Below are 13,391 nucleotides of genomic sequence, written 5' to 3'. Positions count from 1 at the left end.
CAATATAGAGTCTCAATATCCTATGCTTTTCCGGTCCACAAATCACTGGGAGCACAATGGGTTTTATCCTTTCTATCAGGAAAGGATTTCTATTATAGCTTTTGACCTTCCCAGATTGGGGTCTAGGAAATGATGTTATAACAGTAGTTCCAGTAAACTGGATGGATTTCTGCTCATTTTATGTCCATCCTCATATATTCCCTTTGTTTGATTCACAAGTGCTGTATGCTCTTCTCACAGCATTTTGTGAAAATGTCCCTTGCTGCTCCAGGGTCAAGTGAGAGAGGTCAAGCAGGGTATCCCAGCTCAGAAAAAGCAGAGGGTTTGGAAGGTTCTGTGGCTATATTATTAGCTGGATACAGAGCTACTATTAATTGTTCTGAAATTACACAAATCCCCTGTGCTTCCACTCCTGGCTCAGACAGGGTGACGCAGGCCTTGTATGTACTGCACATTCTATCTGGGTCATGCAGCTCAGAGGGACTATAATATCCTCCTGCCTGTTCTCAGGCTAAAAGATCTATCGCCCTTTTCTGCTTCTGCAGATTAAACAGACCAGAGTTTACAACTGTTTGATTCTGCGCCTAAGTACTACTCCTGCACTTTGAACATATGAAGATGGACGGGAAATGGTCCTCTTTCATTCTCTAAGTTCATAACTTCTTTTATGACATTTAAACAAATCACAGGCCGCTCCAGTAGCTATTTCCTTACAAGGAATGCTATCTGCTGACACAAATCATGTACTATGATTGGGCAAACTGAGTTGCACTTCAGGCCTTCGCTTTAAAAAAAAGAATCTTGATCCCATTCACTTCCTGCAAGTCAAGATTTTTTTCCATTCCCAGAAGTTCAACAAGTGGTCACAGTTGACGGAGGGTAATATGCTTTATCCCTTCAACCGCCTCACAGCAACCCCTGCGACTGGGCTATCTCTACCTATGAGATAGGAAGGATGGTCTAGTTAGCGAACAGGGTACTATCCTGGGAGCCAGGAGAGCGGGATTCAGTTCCCAGCTCAGCCACAGACTTCCCTGTGACCTTCGGCAAGTTACTCTATGCCTCAGTTCCCTGCCCATAAAACAGGGCTAATACTCACTGCCCCAGAGGGGTACTGCAAGAATCAGCAGTCATTAATCGGAGGCACTCAGATATCATTGTGAAGTGGGCCAGATAAGTACGTACATAGATCTGAGGTCACTCAAGTGGCTGGCTCCGGAATGGCACTTTTCCTGTCTTCTAGTCTCCAAAGCAGTGTTTTCTCTTCCTTGCCTGCTTCCCCTTTCTGTGGTGTGGCTGGCTCAGGATTGCTCGGGCTGCCTGCCTGCCTGACTCTGCTGGACAGCACTCATTTTCCTTAATGGGCTCTGCCTGAGCATCCCATCTTTTGCTGATGTTCCATCTCATTAAAATAAACAAGGTTCATGCACTCAAGCAAGATGCCTGACTACCTTTAGGATCTTCTATACATCTATCTATCTCAAGTCAGGCACAGTAATATGTCCAAAGAGGTTTCGCTGGGCCTCTGAACCACTCTGCTAACACGCTGATATAAACAAAAATCAGGGACATTCTTTTCTGCTTAATGGGTCCTCAAAATCTGCTACAGGGGAATAAAGCTAAGAATGTATTTTCCGGCTAAATAACTATGCGATTTTAGTGTTGGGTTTACGGACCTTACTATAACTTCCACAATCTCAGTCTCCGCATAGTACATACCATAATGAGTAATCTCTTTGTAATGTTCTGTAGTGCACTTTAATGTAGGACTGTTTCACACAGCACTATGTTGAAGTGCACGAGGGAAGCTTTAGTGCACACCAGCAGGGTCTATTTGGATCAATGAATAGAGAACATGTTAGCAGGTTTTAGAAATCACAACCCAGTAGTCCACATTACTGCTCCATGTAGACAAGCCCTTAGGATCCTGTCATAAACCATCCTTAATGATGTCTGAAGCTGCTGTAGTTGAGATAATCCCTTTCACCTGGTTCTCCAATTTTGTCTAACAACTCCGAACTCCAGAGGTAACACTGGGTATCTTAATAGCTGAATTTACCCAAGAAAGGGAGAAATCCCCAAGTCATGCTGGAAGGACCAGTCATACTCTCACACACCTAGTCTATGTGTCTCATGCCTTCATTTCCCAGGTCAGCTTTCCTGTCTCTACCCCCTCTCTTACTTTTCCAGAGTGGAGCTGCTAGATGGGGAGCCACGATGAACTTTGCCCTCAATGGTTCAATTTGGTTCAATCTGGAACGATAACTTGCCATTATAACTTTCCCCGTCTACAAAACACTCAGTGTAGCATGACCAATACGTTATAATATCACTACCACCATCAAGCAGCACCAGTACTGAAAATATGGTCTCATTCTTCCACAGCCACGCGTGGAGTCTTTTGACTCATAAAATGAAACACTGAATGAATGAATGAATGAATGAATGAATGAATGAATGAATGAATGAATGAATACTTGAGTGAGGAATATTGAAAGTGCTCAGTTAAAAGTCACCACGTACCAACAGTTTTGTGACCACAGAGACATTTCTCAGATTTATATACATTCTGGAAGATTCAGAATTTAAAGCAAGACACTAGTTTAGCCACCTGTATGGCAAATTTAATGGACTGTATTTAACTGTGTGTGAAAGGAAAGTGTGACTCCTTTGTCTCCATTTCCCTTCAGTTTCACAATACAGCTTGTTTTATTGTACAGTAAACTTGATGTCCAAATATTGTCTTTGTAAATTTTAATGAGCTCCCTTGCATTACAGCTCCAGATAGTGTACATTATATTAGCCAAAGACCAGGGAAGTAAAATACATTTTGTGAAGAGTTCCAAAGTTCATATTTGGTTATGGTCTACGGGCTGGGGTTACAAAGTTAGTGACCTATATTACCCTCTATCCACAGTGAATCTTCCACTGATGAGAATGGGAAGACTGGGTCTAGAATGTGGCCCCTGTGAAATATAACTAAGGGTCTCCCACATGAGAAGAGGGCTGAAGCGGGAGGTAGTTTAAGATTCTCTTTATGAATTTTACTCCTGAACTGTTCTGCCTAGAGTGTCTGGCTTACACATGGTGCAGATCCTAGGTATTCCAGTGCCTCTATGCTGGTCCTAGGGCCTCATCATTCCATATTATCCCTCTCTTTTCCCTTACAGCACAGATTCAACTTAGGCATGTTGTCAGGGCCTCCCCTGGCTGCAGCTGCACTCAAGATGAGCCCCCCCCTTCACGCCTCCAAAGGGGATGAGGGGGAGGTATTACACTGCAAGCCATGGGGGCTGCCTGCTCGCTCTCACCAAACAAACAGCTCCTCTCAGGGGAAATGTGGGGACTGCTGCTGCAAAGCCAGCTGGCCCCACTCCTTCTGCTTAGGCATGGTAATGAACCATGTGCAGAGGAGACCATCCATGTGCAGATCACAGGGGTAAGAGTGGGAGCTAATGTTTTACTCCGTAAAGTTACTGTTACATTCAGTATCCTGCAGTGGGGAAAAATGATATAGGGCAAGTTAGGGTCACTGCTATTTTTGTCCTTTCCTTATTTGTCTGTTTTCAACGGTGTAACTATTTTATTTGCATGCACAAGTGTAGCTTCTGCATCTGCAAATCAGACACACTGTTGCATAGCTCTGTTATTGGAAAAGCTGTCTCTTAATAAGTCACTTAGGTTTCAGGGTTGATTGATATGCATGAGAGCTGTTCACAAATTTTCAGAGATAGTTCTGTCTATAACAGCACCACTTCATTTCATGTATAAAAAGATTCTGTTCATAGCAATAGGACTAACACCAGTATCAAAGAACATTTTGCATTCTGCAGAATCTGAAACAGTCACAGCAATACTAATAAACAAACAACAACCACCAGATAAATCCATACAGTGGGCTGGATAGGGTCACAGGATGGGAGTTTGCACCCCTGCTGTATATAATAACATGGTGCCATATGGCTGAAAACAGATAAACACAAAGCATTTGAGGCAACTAATGCGAAATAGCGAGAACAACTGCAAGGAGAATACGATGCTCACATTAAAATATTTTTTAACTGTTTGCGTGGGCCGGTCGTGTGATTTTTGCTTAACACTGTTCTCTTATATAACTAATAATAATAGTTATTACATGGTTGTTTCCCATCTTTACAAGCAACATAATGAGCATAGCCTTATGTTTCGTCTTTTTTTTCCTTCCTCCATGAGCAGATAAGAACATGCCTGCGTTTCTCCAATTATGCTCATATCGTCTTTTATTGAGCTGCTGACTGCTGTCAGAAATCACCGAATAGCTCACTACATTTGACTTTTAAAGCTAAAGGACAATCATATTGAATGTGGGCAGAATGAGGGTTCTAAAGCACAGAGTTTGCTTCTTATATACATATTTGTTAAAATAAAATCCTCAGTATTAAAAAAAAGAGAGAGAGAGAGAGAGAGAATCATGTTATCAAGATGAAATATGAAAGCTATAATTCTTAACTCTATTACCATCTATACAACTGTGATAAAAATCTTACTGTCAATGTAATGCTTTTTGGATAGCTGGCAGGGCTTGCTTCTGTATTGTTCTCAAGGTTGTGGTGCTGCTGGATTTTTTTTTTTTTTTTAACATGATGCAAGTATAATGAACCAAACAATATTGTTCTATCAAGATAGAAAATTCTATAGTCTGATAGCTAGACTGCTGTCACTCACTGACTTTACAATTCGGGAAGAAAAATTAAAATAAAAGGCAAAAGAGGCCTAATAGGATATTTGGTTAAATTAGACTTTTAAAAAATTGGTCTTCGGTACTTTTGTTTTTTTTTTAAATTGTTCTAGGATTATACTATTCTTTGTGACAACACGACCAAGCCCATTATACAAGGCTACACTGCACGATCAACCACTGGGGATGCTTTAGGAATAATCTGAACTATCCTCCCACCATGATGCAGGGGCTCAGACTAGGTGACAGTAGCTCCTTTCCCATTCCAACCATAACAATGATGTCTCAGAGCTTCCCCTTTGTTAAAGGTCCTTGTGCCCTGATGTAGAGAAAGCCAAAGACAGAAACACAGGGGAAAAGAAAGATTTAAACAAAGGAAGATGATGCCTCAGAAAGAAGAGATGGATGAAAGACCCCCGCAATGCCTGACTCGATTGGCTTTAATTCTGTAAATCACCAGCTGGTGAGCGCGCTTTGGGGCACCTATGCAAGCGGGGTGGGGCAATGCACAACCCATGTTCAGCTCTGCAGCCTTCACGGAAACAACCAATTTTTAATTTTAGACAAGTAATATACGCCAGCCCTGACCGGCCGTTCTGCCAAGTAAGTGGTGGTGATTATACTAGCTCAAGTCACCCTTTTGCACATTGAATAATCTGGGCACCGTAGAAACAAAAGCAACCACCGCTGCTGTCAGAGCACACCAGATAGCACATGGGTGACTTTATCAAAAAGTCCTGTGGAACAGGTAATAAGCTAGTCATTTATTATATACTTTATAAAACAAGAGAGGCCCCTCAGAATGAATAATAGGATTTACTACTGAATTTGCAACTAGGTGGCACACATTCTCGCAAAGAAAATACCAAAACACCATGGATTTTTTTCTGTAACGTATGTTAATGTGTATATTTGCACACACAAAAATTGTGCCTCTGAATTCCTGATGTGTTGTGATTATACTCAACTAAAATATTAGGCATTTTGTTTCTATACCTGTGATTGGGATCTCCAAATAGGCATACAGCAACACTAGATAGCAAGTGTCAAAAACTGGGACCGGGTTGAGGTGTAATAGGTGCCTATATAAGACAAAGCACCAAATAGCAGGATTGTCCCTATAAAATGGGGACATCTGGTCATCCTAACAGCAACAGAAATTAAAGTCAATAATACAAGAAAAATTACTTGAAAAACGTAAGAAATCAAAGAGCAAATTCTGTTTTTTTTCTTTCCTGACCTTGATCAGGGATTGTCAGAGGAGGTGGGAAGCTGCCACAGTGAATCAACAGGACCGATTAACCCTCGGAAAGAATGAAGTTCTTTAGAGCTAAGACTGCATGATCACCAGGTAGCCCAGCATGTTACCGTTCCTGATGAATGGCCAGCTGCAAACAGGGTTCTATGCTAACTACACTGGGGAAATGCACCGCACTGTATATTAAGAATAAATGAAACTCAAAATGAACTCGGGTTATTATCTACTAAATTAGATGTGCTTTTGATACACAGTATGTAAATTAATATTAAATATGTAGTATACCATGAAGCATTTTTTATTAGCCAGAAGACAATCGCTGGATACCCAGAGGTCTTTATGTAACTGCACTGTCTGTCACCAATAATAGTAGCAATCTTCCATCCGTTTAGCTAGGTTACCGATTGTCCTTTACATTGAAACACATCTAGCTTGTTTTCAGTGACATGTGTCTCCATTGCTTTTACTTTTACGCACAAGACACAGTTCCAAGTTTCCAGTTAGAAACAAACAAACAAACAAATCACCCATTATTCAGAATTCTTGCCCTCCTCCCAAACTGCCCATTCAATTTTGGTTTCTCGTATTTCAAAAAAATTTAAGAAAAAGACTCCTTTTTCAAAACACCCGCCCCCCACCCTCCCCCAAAAAAGAAAAGAAAATACAGAGAACAATTCCACCACCAGCTTTTTCCCAGGTTAAATCGTTACTCTCAGCTCTTTCTGATCTAATCCTGTAGCATCCTCTCACTACCTCAAACATGCCGATTATCATCTGAGTAACACATTCATTACTGGTTATGCTACAATAGATCACTGAAGAATGGGATCTTATCAATTAACACGTTCAAGTGAAACTGCATTTTTCTTTGCATCTTCCAACGGCCTGGATTCAGTAACACTGACAGCCCTAAACTGACTCGCTGCTGGCCTCAAGGATGCACACACAGATAGAAGTGGCAGATGCTTTCCCCCAGCATCTTTAGCCCCTTTGTAAACAGGCTAGAACCTCAGCTTTTTGCTAACAACCTACAGCAAAGGGAATGCAACTACTGTGGATGCAATGTTGATACAACAAGCTCTGTTCTAAATAGAAAAGGATGCAAGTGGGATGCATTTACTTACATGAAGATTCAGTGCCAAACATGGCTGGCCCCAGATGCTGCTATTTAAAGAAGGGAAAAGGGAAAAGAGTGAGAGATAGAGGGAGCGTGTGAGAGAAGGATGAGACTGCTACACAGCAGGGGTCATGAAGCCAGACAATGCAGTCCAAGTCAAGCTGCCAGATTCTCTTCTCCTAAGCTTCACACTGCAGACAGCTTTTCCTTGCAACCAAAGCGAAGGTCTTCTTCAGGAAGCAAAAATCAGGAGTTGCTGTTTTAAATCCAAGAGGTAAGGGAAGGTCAGTTTCTCTTCTGTCATGCAGTGAGGCAGAAATAGGTAGCAGACACCAGATACTGCAATCCACAGCCCCTGGTCTCAGTAAGACAATAGCATAGCTTATGCATACACTGGATGACGTCAGGACACTGCAAAGACTGACTGCTGTTAACCAGAGGCTCAGAGGGGGCTTGAATAGAGCAGAGCAATTCAAATGGGAATGCTGCCTTTGTCACAAAATGCAGAAGACAAAGAACCAGACATATATTTCCCTCCCTCATGAAAAAAAAAAAAAAAAACTACTCCATGATTTAACACGAGAATTAAAATATCTCTGTGTTGAATTTACAATGATTGCCTTAACTTTGCAAATCCAAAGTGTTTTCTTGCAAGCACATCATACAGAAACGAAGATTCCTGGGACAAACATCCTACCAGATATATTGCATGGTACTTACGAAAGAATGAAAAAATGTATTTCCATCAGAAATGAACTCTCAAAATTGTCTTTTCCATAGCAGAAGGATTAAACTCGGGAATTAACCTAAACTTCACATATCATTTTGATTTAAGATTGGTAATCAAGTGTTCAGTAATTTTATTAGATGCTACTGTCAGGGTATGCTGCAGCACTGATCTAACCACAACAAAAAAGTCACACACATAAAAATGAAAACCAAAAATTATGCTGCTCTTTTGCTGCAAAACCCAAGACAGCAACAAAAGGAGCAATTTTTTTTCTTCCCCTTCAACTTCACTTTATTTATTTAAAGTGTCCAGATTTAGGACTTCAAACCCTTCCCAATATTTAGAATTACTCCTTTCTGGAACAACTCAGCAATTTAGGAAAAAATGATAGTGTAAAAACAAACATAAACAAAGACCGAAACTGACTGTTGTTAATCTCAGTGCAGACAAGAGGCTTGCTATAGAATTCTCCGAAGCCAAACTAAAGTGTCTGCGCTAGGGAGAGCAGTGAAGCAGTAAGTTGATGGGTTTGAGTCTAGGAGGCATGAGGGTGAAGAATGGCTATCCGGAGAGGGCAAAGGGGAGAACATTTTTAATGGCTCTCATTGAGCAAGCCCATGCAGCTGCAAACCCAGCAAAGATTGCAAAGCGTTGCCAGTGAGGAAGAGTAAAAGAAATACAAAGGCACCCGTTACATAAAGCACTTTAAAAAGATGAAAAAAAATCATTTCTGAGTGTCTGCAAATTAAATGTTACTAATCATTCCCACAGCCTAAGTATTCTCATTCTATTTGTAACATATAAAATATCACTGTGAACAGTAGGGTGTAGACAATGGGAAACAGAGGAACAATAATAATATTGGGCGCACACAGAGCCTTCCGTCAGAGAAACTCAACATGCTTAAAAATATGATGGTGCCAATTTTTGCTTTGCCACAAGCCCAGTGTATTGGGCTGTGCTGCTCCAGGAACAGGCTGGGAAGCAATTTATGATTTAGAGAGTCACAAGTTGCCTCCCAATTTCACCCTGCTCCAGGGGGAAACGTACCCTGCTCAGTCCTATCTCACGCAGCATATGGTCCCAGCCATGCCAGCGCAGCTAAACTGGCCGGCACATTGAGGGAGGCGGAGCCAAGGCTCCATCTGTTCCTTGCCCACTTGCACAGTGGCACCATTTTAACCAAGCCAGTATAGTTAAAGCAGTACAACATCCCTCATGTGGACGCAGTCATGTCATGTATAAAAGTGCTTATATTCCCTTCCCATATGGGAATAATACCAAGTGATATAAGACACTTTTATAGCATATAACTACATTCACACTAGAGTGGAGTCATGCCAGCATAGCTAATTTAATAAAATGATCACAGCCCTAACTGAAACATAGGAACATAGGACGGGAAGGGACCTCCTGAGTCCAGTCTCCTACTGTTGCAGACAACCACCTTATATAATCCCCATTCATAAATTTACCAAGCTCCATCTTAAAGCCAATCAGGTTGTTCACCCCCATAACTCCTACTGGAAGGCTGTTCCAGGACCTCAATCCTCTGGTAGTTAGAAGCCTTCTCCGAATTTCCAGCCTAAATTAATTCACAGCCAGTTTATACAAAACGGGGTGTAGACTGGCCTAAATATGGATTTAGGTCCCTCACTTTAGGCACCCAAGTGTGAAAATTTTGGCTAAGTGACTGGGCCAAGTTCACAGAGGAAGTATGTGTCACACCAGAATGAGGCACAGAATTCAGATCTCCTGATTCTAAATTCAGATCTATTCCTTTCTCTTAACGTGAGCAAAATATTTTGTAATGTTGACATGTAATGGCTTTTAACAAATATTTTTGCACCCATGACCAAGGTTAATTGTTCCACACTATTATATCGGACGAAGACGCAAAACCTTAATAAGGTATCAGAGCCTTCCAATTACCTCATTTGAGCACTTGCAACACCCCTTTGAGGCCATATTCCATTGATGTATATATTATGGTTGAAATACCAACAGCCCCATATGGTATCAATGATAGTATCTCATACAATACTATTAGGTCAGATTTAGACTGACTTGGTGACTAGTAACTCTGAGTGAACTGTCTGATTAGTATGTGACAGACTGCTAAAGACCACTTCTGAAACCCTTTAACAGGTACTTATATATAAAACACTTAATAGGTTAACTCTTTCAAAAAACATTATGAGTTGTCAACTATCAGAGGGGTAGCCCTGTTTGTCTGGATCTGTAAAAGCGGCAAAGAATGGCAAAGAGTCCTGTGGCACCTTATAGACTAACAGACATATTGGAGCATAAGCTTTCGTGGGTGAATACCCACTATGCATCCGACGAAGTGGGTATTCACCCATGAAAGCGTATGCTCCAATATGTCTTAGTCTATAAGGTACCACAGGACTCTTTGCCATTATGAGTTGTGTTCAACATTTATCGCTTTTATAGGAATGTAATCTAGTAGCCAGATTAAGCAGGTTACTGGGATTAAGAACTCCTGGTTTCTATTTCCAGTTTTGCCATTTACTCATTCTGGGTACATTATTTAAAGTTCCTGTTATAATATTTACCTGTATTCATCCGATGAAGTGAGCTGTAGCTCACGAAAGCTTATGCTCTAATAAATTTGTTAGTCTCTAAGGTGCCACAAGTACTCCTTTTCTTTTTGCGGATACAGACTAACACGGCTGCTACTCAGAAACAACTCTGACATCATAATCAAAAAGGCTGACAAAGGAGGTGCTGTCGTCATCATGAATAGGTCGGAATATGAACAACAGGCTGCTAGGCAGCTCTCCAACACCACTTTCTACAAGCCATTACCCTCTGATCCCACTGAGGGTTACCCAAAGAAACTACACCATCTGCTCAAGAAACTCCCTGAAAAAGCACAAGAACAAATCCGCACAGACACACCCCTGGAACCCTGACCAGGGGTATCCTATCTGCTACTCAAGATCCATAAACCTGGAAATCCTGGGCGCCCCATCATCTCAGGCATTGGCGCCCTGACAGCAGGATTGTCTGGCTATGTAGACTCCCTCCTCAGGCCCTACGCTACCAGCACTCCCAGCTATCTTTGAGACACCACTGACTTCCTGAGGAAACTACAATCCATTGGTGATCTTCCTGAAAACACCATCCTGGCCACTATGGATGTAGAAGCCCTCTACACCAACATTCCACACAAAGATGGACAACAAGCCGTCAGGAACAGTATCCCCCATAATGTTACGGCAAACCTGGTGGCTGAACTTTGTGACTTTGTCCTTACCCATAACTATTTCACATTTGGGGACAATGTATACCTTCAAATCAGCGGCACTGCTATGGGTACCCACATGGCCCCACAGTATGCCAACATTTTTATGGCTGACTTAGAACAATGCTTCCTCAGCTCTCGTCCCCTAATGCCCCTACTCTACTTGCACTACATTGATGACATCTTCATCATCTGGACCCATGGAAAAGAAGCCCTTGAGGAATTCCACCGTGATTTCAACAATTTCCATCCCACCATCAACCTCAGCCTGGACCAGTCCACACAAGAGATCCACTTCCTGGACACTACGGTGATAATAAGCGATGGTCACATAAACACCACCCTATACCGGAAACCTACTGACCGCTATACTTACCTACATGCCTCCAGCTTTCATCCAGACCACACCACATGATCCATTGTCTACAGCCAAGCTCTACGATACAACCGCATTTGCTCCACCCCTCAGACAGAGGCAAACACCTACAAGATTTCTATCAAGCATTCTTACAAGTACAATACCCACCTGCTGAAGTGAAGAAACAGATTGACAGAGCCAGAAGAGTACCCAGAAGTTACCTACTACAGGACAGGCCCAACAAAGAAAATAACAGAACGCCACTAGCCATCACCTTCAGCCCCCAACTAAAACCTCTCCAACGCATCATCAAGGATCTACAACCTATCCTGAAGGACAACCCATCACTCTCACAGATCTTGGGAGACAGGCCAGTTCTTGCTTACAGACAGCCCCCCAACCTGAAGCAAATACTCACCAGCAACCACACACACCACACCAAAAACACTAACCCAGGAACCTATCCTTGCAACAAAGCCTGTTGCCAACTGTGTCCACATATCTATTCAGGGGACACCATCACAGGGCCTAATCACATCAGCCACACTATCAGAGGCTTGTTCACCTGCACATCTACCAATGTGATATATGCCATCATGTGCCAGCAATGCCCCTCTGCCATGTACATTGGTCAAACTGGACAGTCTCTACATAAAAGAATAAATAGACACAAATCAGATATCAAGAATTATAACATTCAAAAACCAGGTGGAGAACACTTCAGTCTCTTTGGTCACTAGATTACAGAACTAAAAGTTGCAATTCTTCAACAAAAAACTTCAAAAACAGACTCCAACGAGAGACTGCTGAATTGGAATTAATTTGCAAACTAGATACAATTAATTTAGGCTTGAATAAAGACTGGGAGTGGATGGGTCATTACACAAAGTAAAACTATTTCCCCTTGTTTATTTCCCCTCCTACTGTTCTTGTAAAGTGCTGGTAATGGCCCACCTTGATTATCACTACAAAAGGTGCCTCCCCCGGGCGCCCCGCTCTCCTGCTGGTAATACCTCACCTTTCCTGATCTCTCTTGTTACAGTGTGTATGGTAACACCCATTGTTTCATGTTCTCTGTGTATATAAAATCTCCCCACTGTATTTTCCACTGTATGCATCCGATGAAGTGAGGTGTACCTCACAAAAACTTATGCTCTAATAAATTTGGTAGTCTCTAAGGTGCCTCAAGTACTCCTTTCCTGCCTTACAAAGGTGTTGTAAGGCTAAATTAATATTTGCAATGAGGTCTTGGAGTCTCAAATGAAAGCTTTTGCAATTCTTAGCACTATCATTTGCTTCTGGTAGTGCCCACAAAGTGCTAGGTGCTGTTCAAACACTTGGTTTATTACAATATTCATTCATTTCAATAAATTTCTCCAAGAACCTATGTTAAATATGGGAGGGGATACAGATACTTAGGATCTAAAGAGCTCTCTTTGTCACACACACATTATGTAGAGAAAGGGAAATGCTCTGCTTTCACAGCCCATCCTTAAAGAAGGATCAGCAGATATTATCTATTTCTCCAGTTATCACTACAGAAGGATAATACACCGGTACTCTTTTTTATTTTACTTTGTTTAAATCTGCATGTAACACAATTTCCCCACTCACGCTTTTAATAAACAAGTTGGATAGCAAAATATTAGTGTTTTGCAAAGTTTTTCCTTTGTTTAATTATTTTTCTCTCAAAACAGTGCAAGCAGGAAATTGTGATCTAGCTCTTTTCACCAGGGAATCAGTTCCTTTTGAGCCTAATGCTCCTTTTCCAAAGGAGAAACTGGGGGAAAGGAAAACTATTCCATAAATTCTGCAAGATTCCCCTGACATGCTCATCTCAAAAGGGGAGGGCTTTGCAGCTTTGTAGAGTGGTTCAGAAACTGACCCCATAGATTCAAGGATTCCAAGGAAAGCAGAGAACAACCCTTGGGATAACCTTTCAC

General features: G+C 41.7%; 1 protein-coding gene across 4 annotated transcripts in view; it reads right to left on the bottom strand.

The window, feature by feature from the left end:
• ST7 (suppression of tumorigenicity 7) overlaps positions 1–13,391 on the bottom strand; it is a 234,648-nt gene that overhangs the window by 156,410 nt on the left and 64,847 nt on the right. Inside the window, exon 1 of one of the 4 annotated variants that reach the window (XM_048836151.2) lies at positions 7,100–7,487. The exons of the other annotated variants lie outside the window; for them this stretch is intronic. Within the exon in view, the coding sequence (XP_048692108.1) occupies positions 7,100–7,121 (22 nt within the window). The 5' untranslated portion in view covers positions 7,122–7,487. Of the gene's footprint in view, positions 1–7,099; positions 7,488–13,391 lie in introns of those variants that run through there. 4 annotated transcript variants of the gene reach the window in all.

The sequence above is a fragment of the Caretta caretta genome, chromosome 1 (assembly GCF_965140235.1).
Source record: "Caretta caretta isolate rCarCar2 chromosome 1, rCarCar1.hap1, whole genome shotgun sequence".
NCBI lineage: Eukaryota > Metazoa > Chordata > Testudines > Cheloniidae > Caretta > Caretta caretta.
The sequence above is the reverse complement of the archived record's forward strand: the minus strand, read 5'-3'. Positions and strand labels throughout refer to the sequence as shown.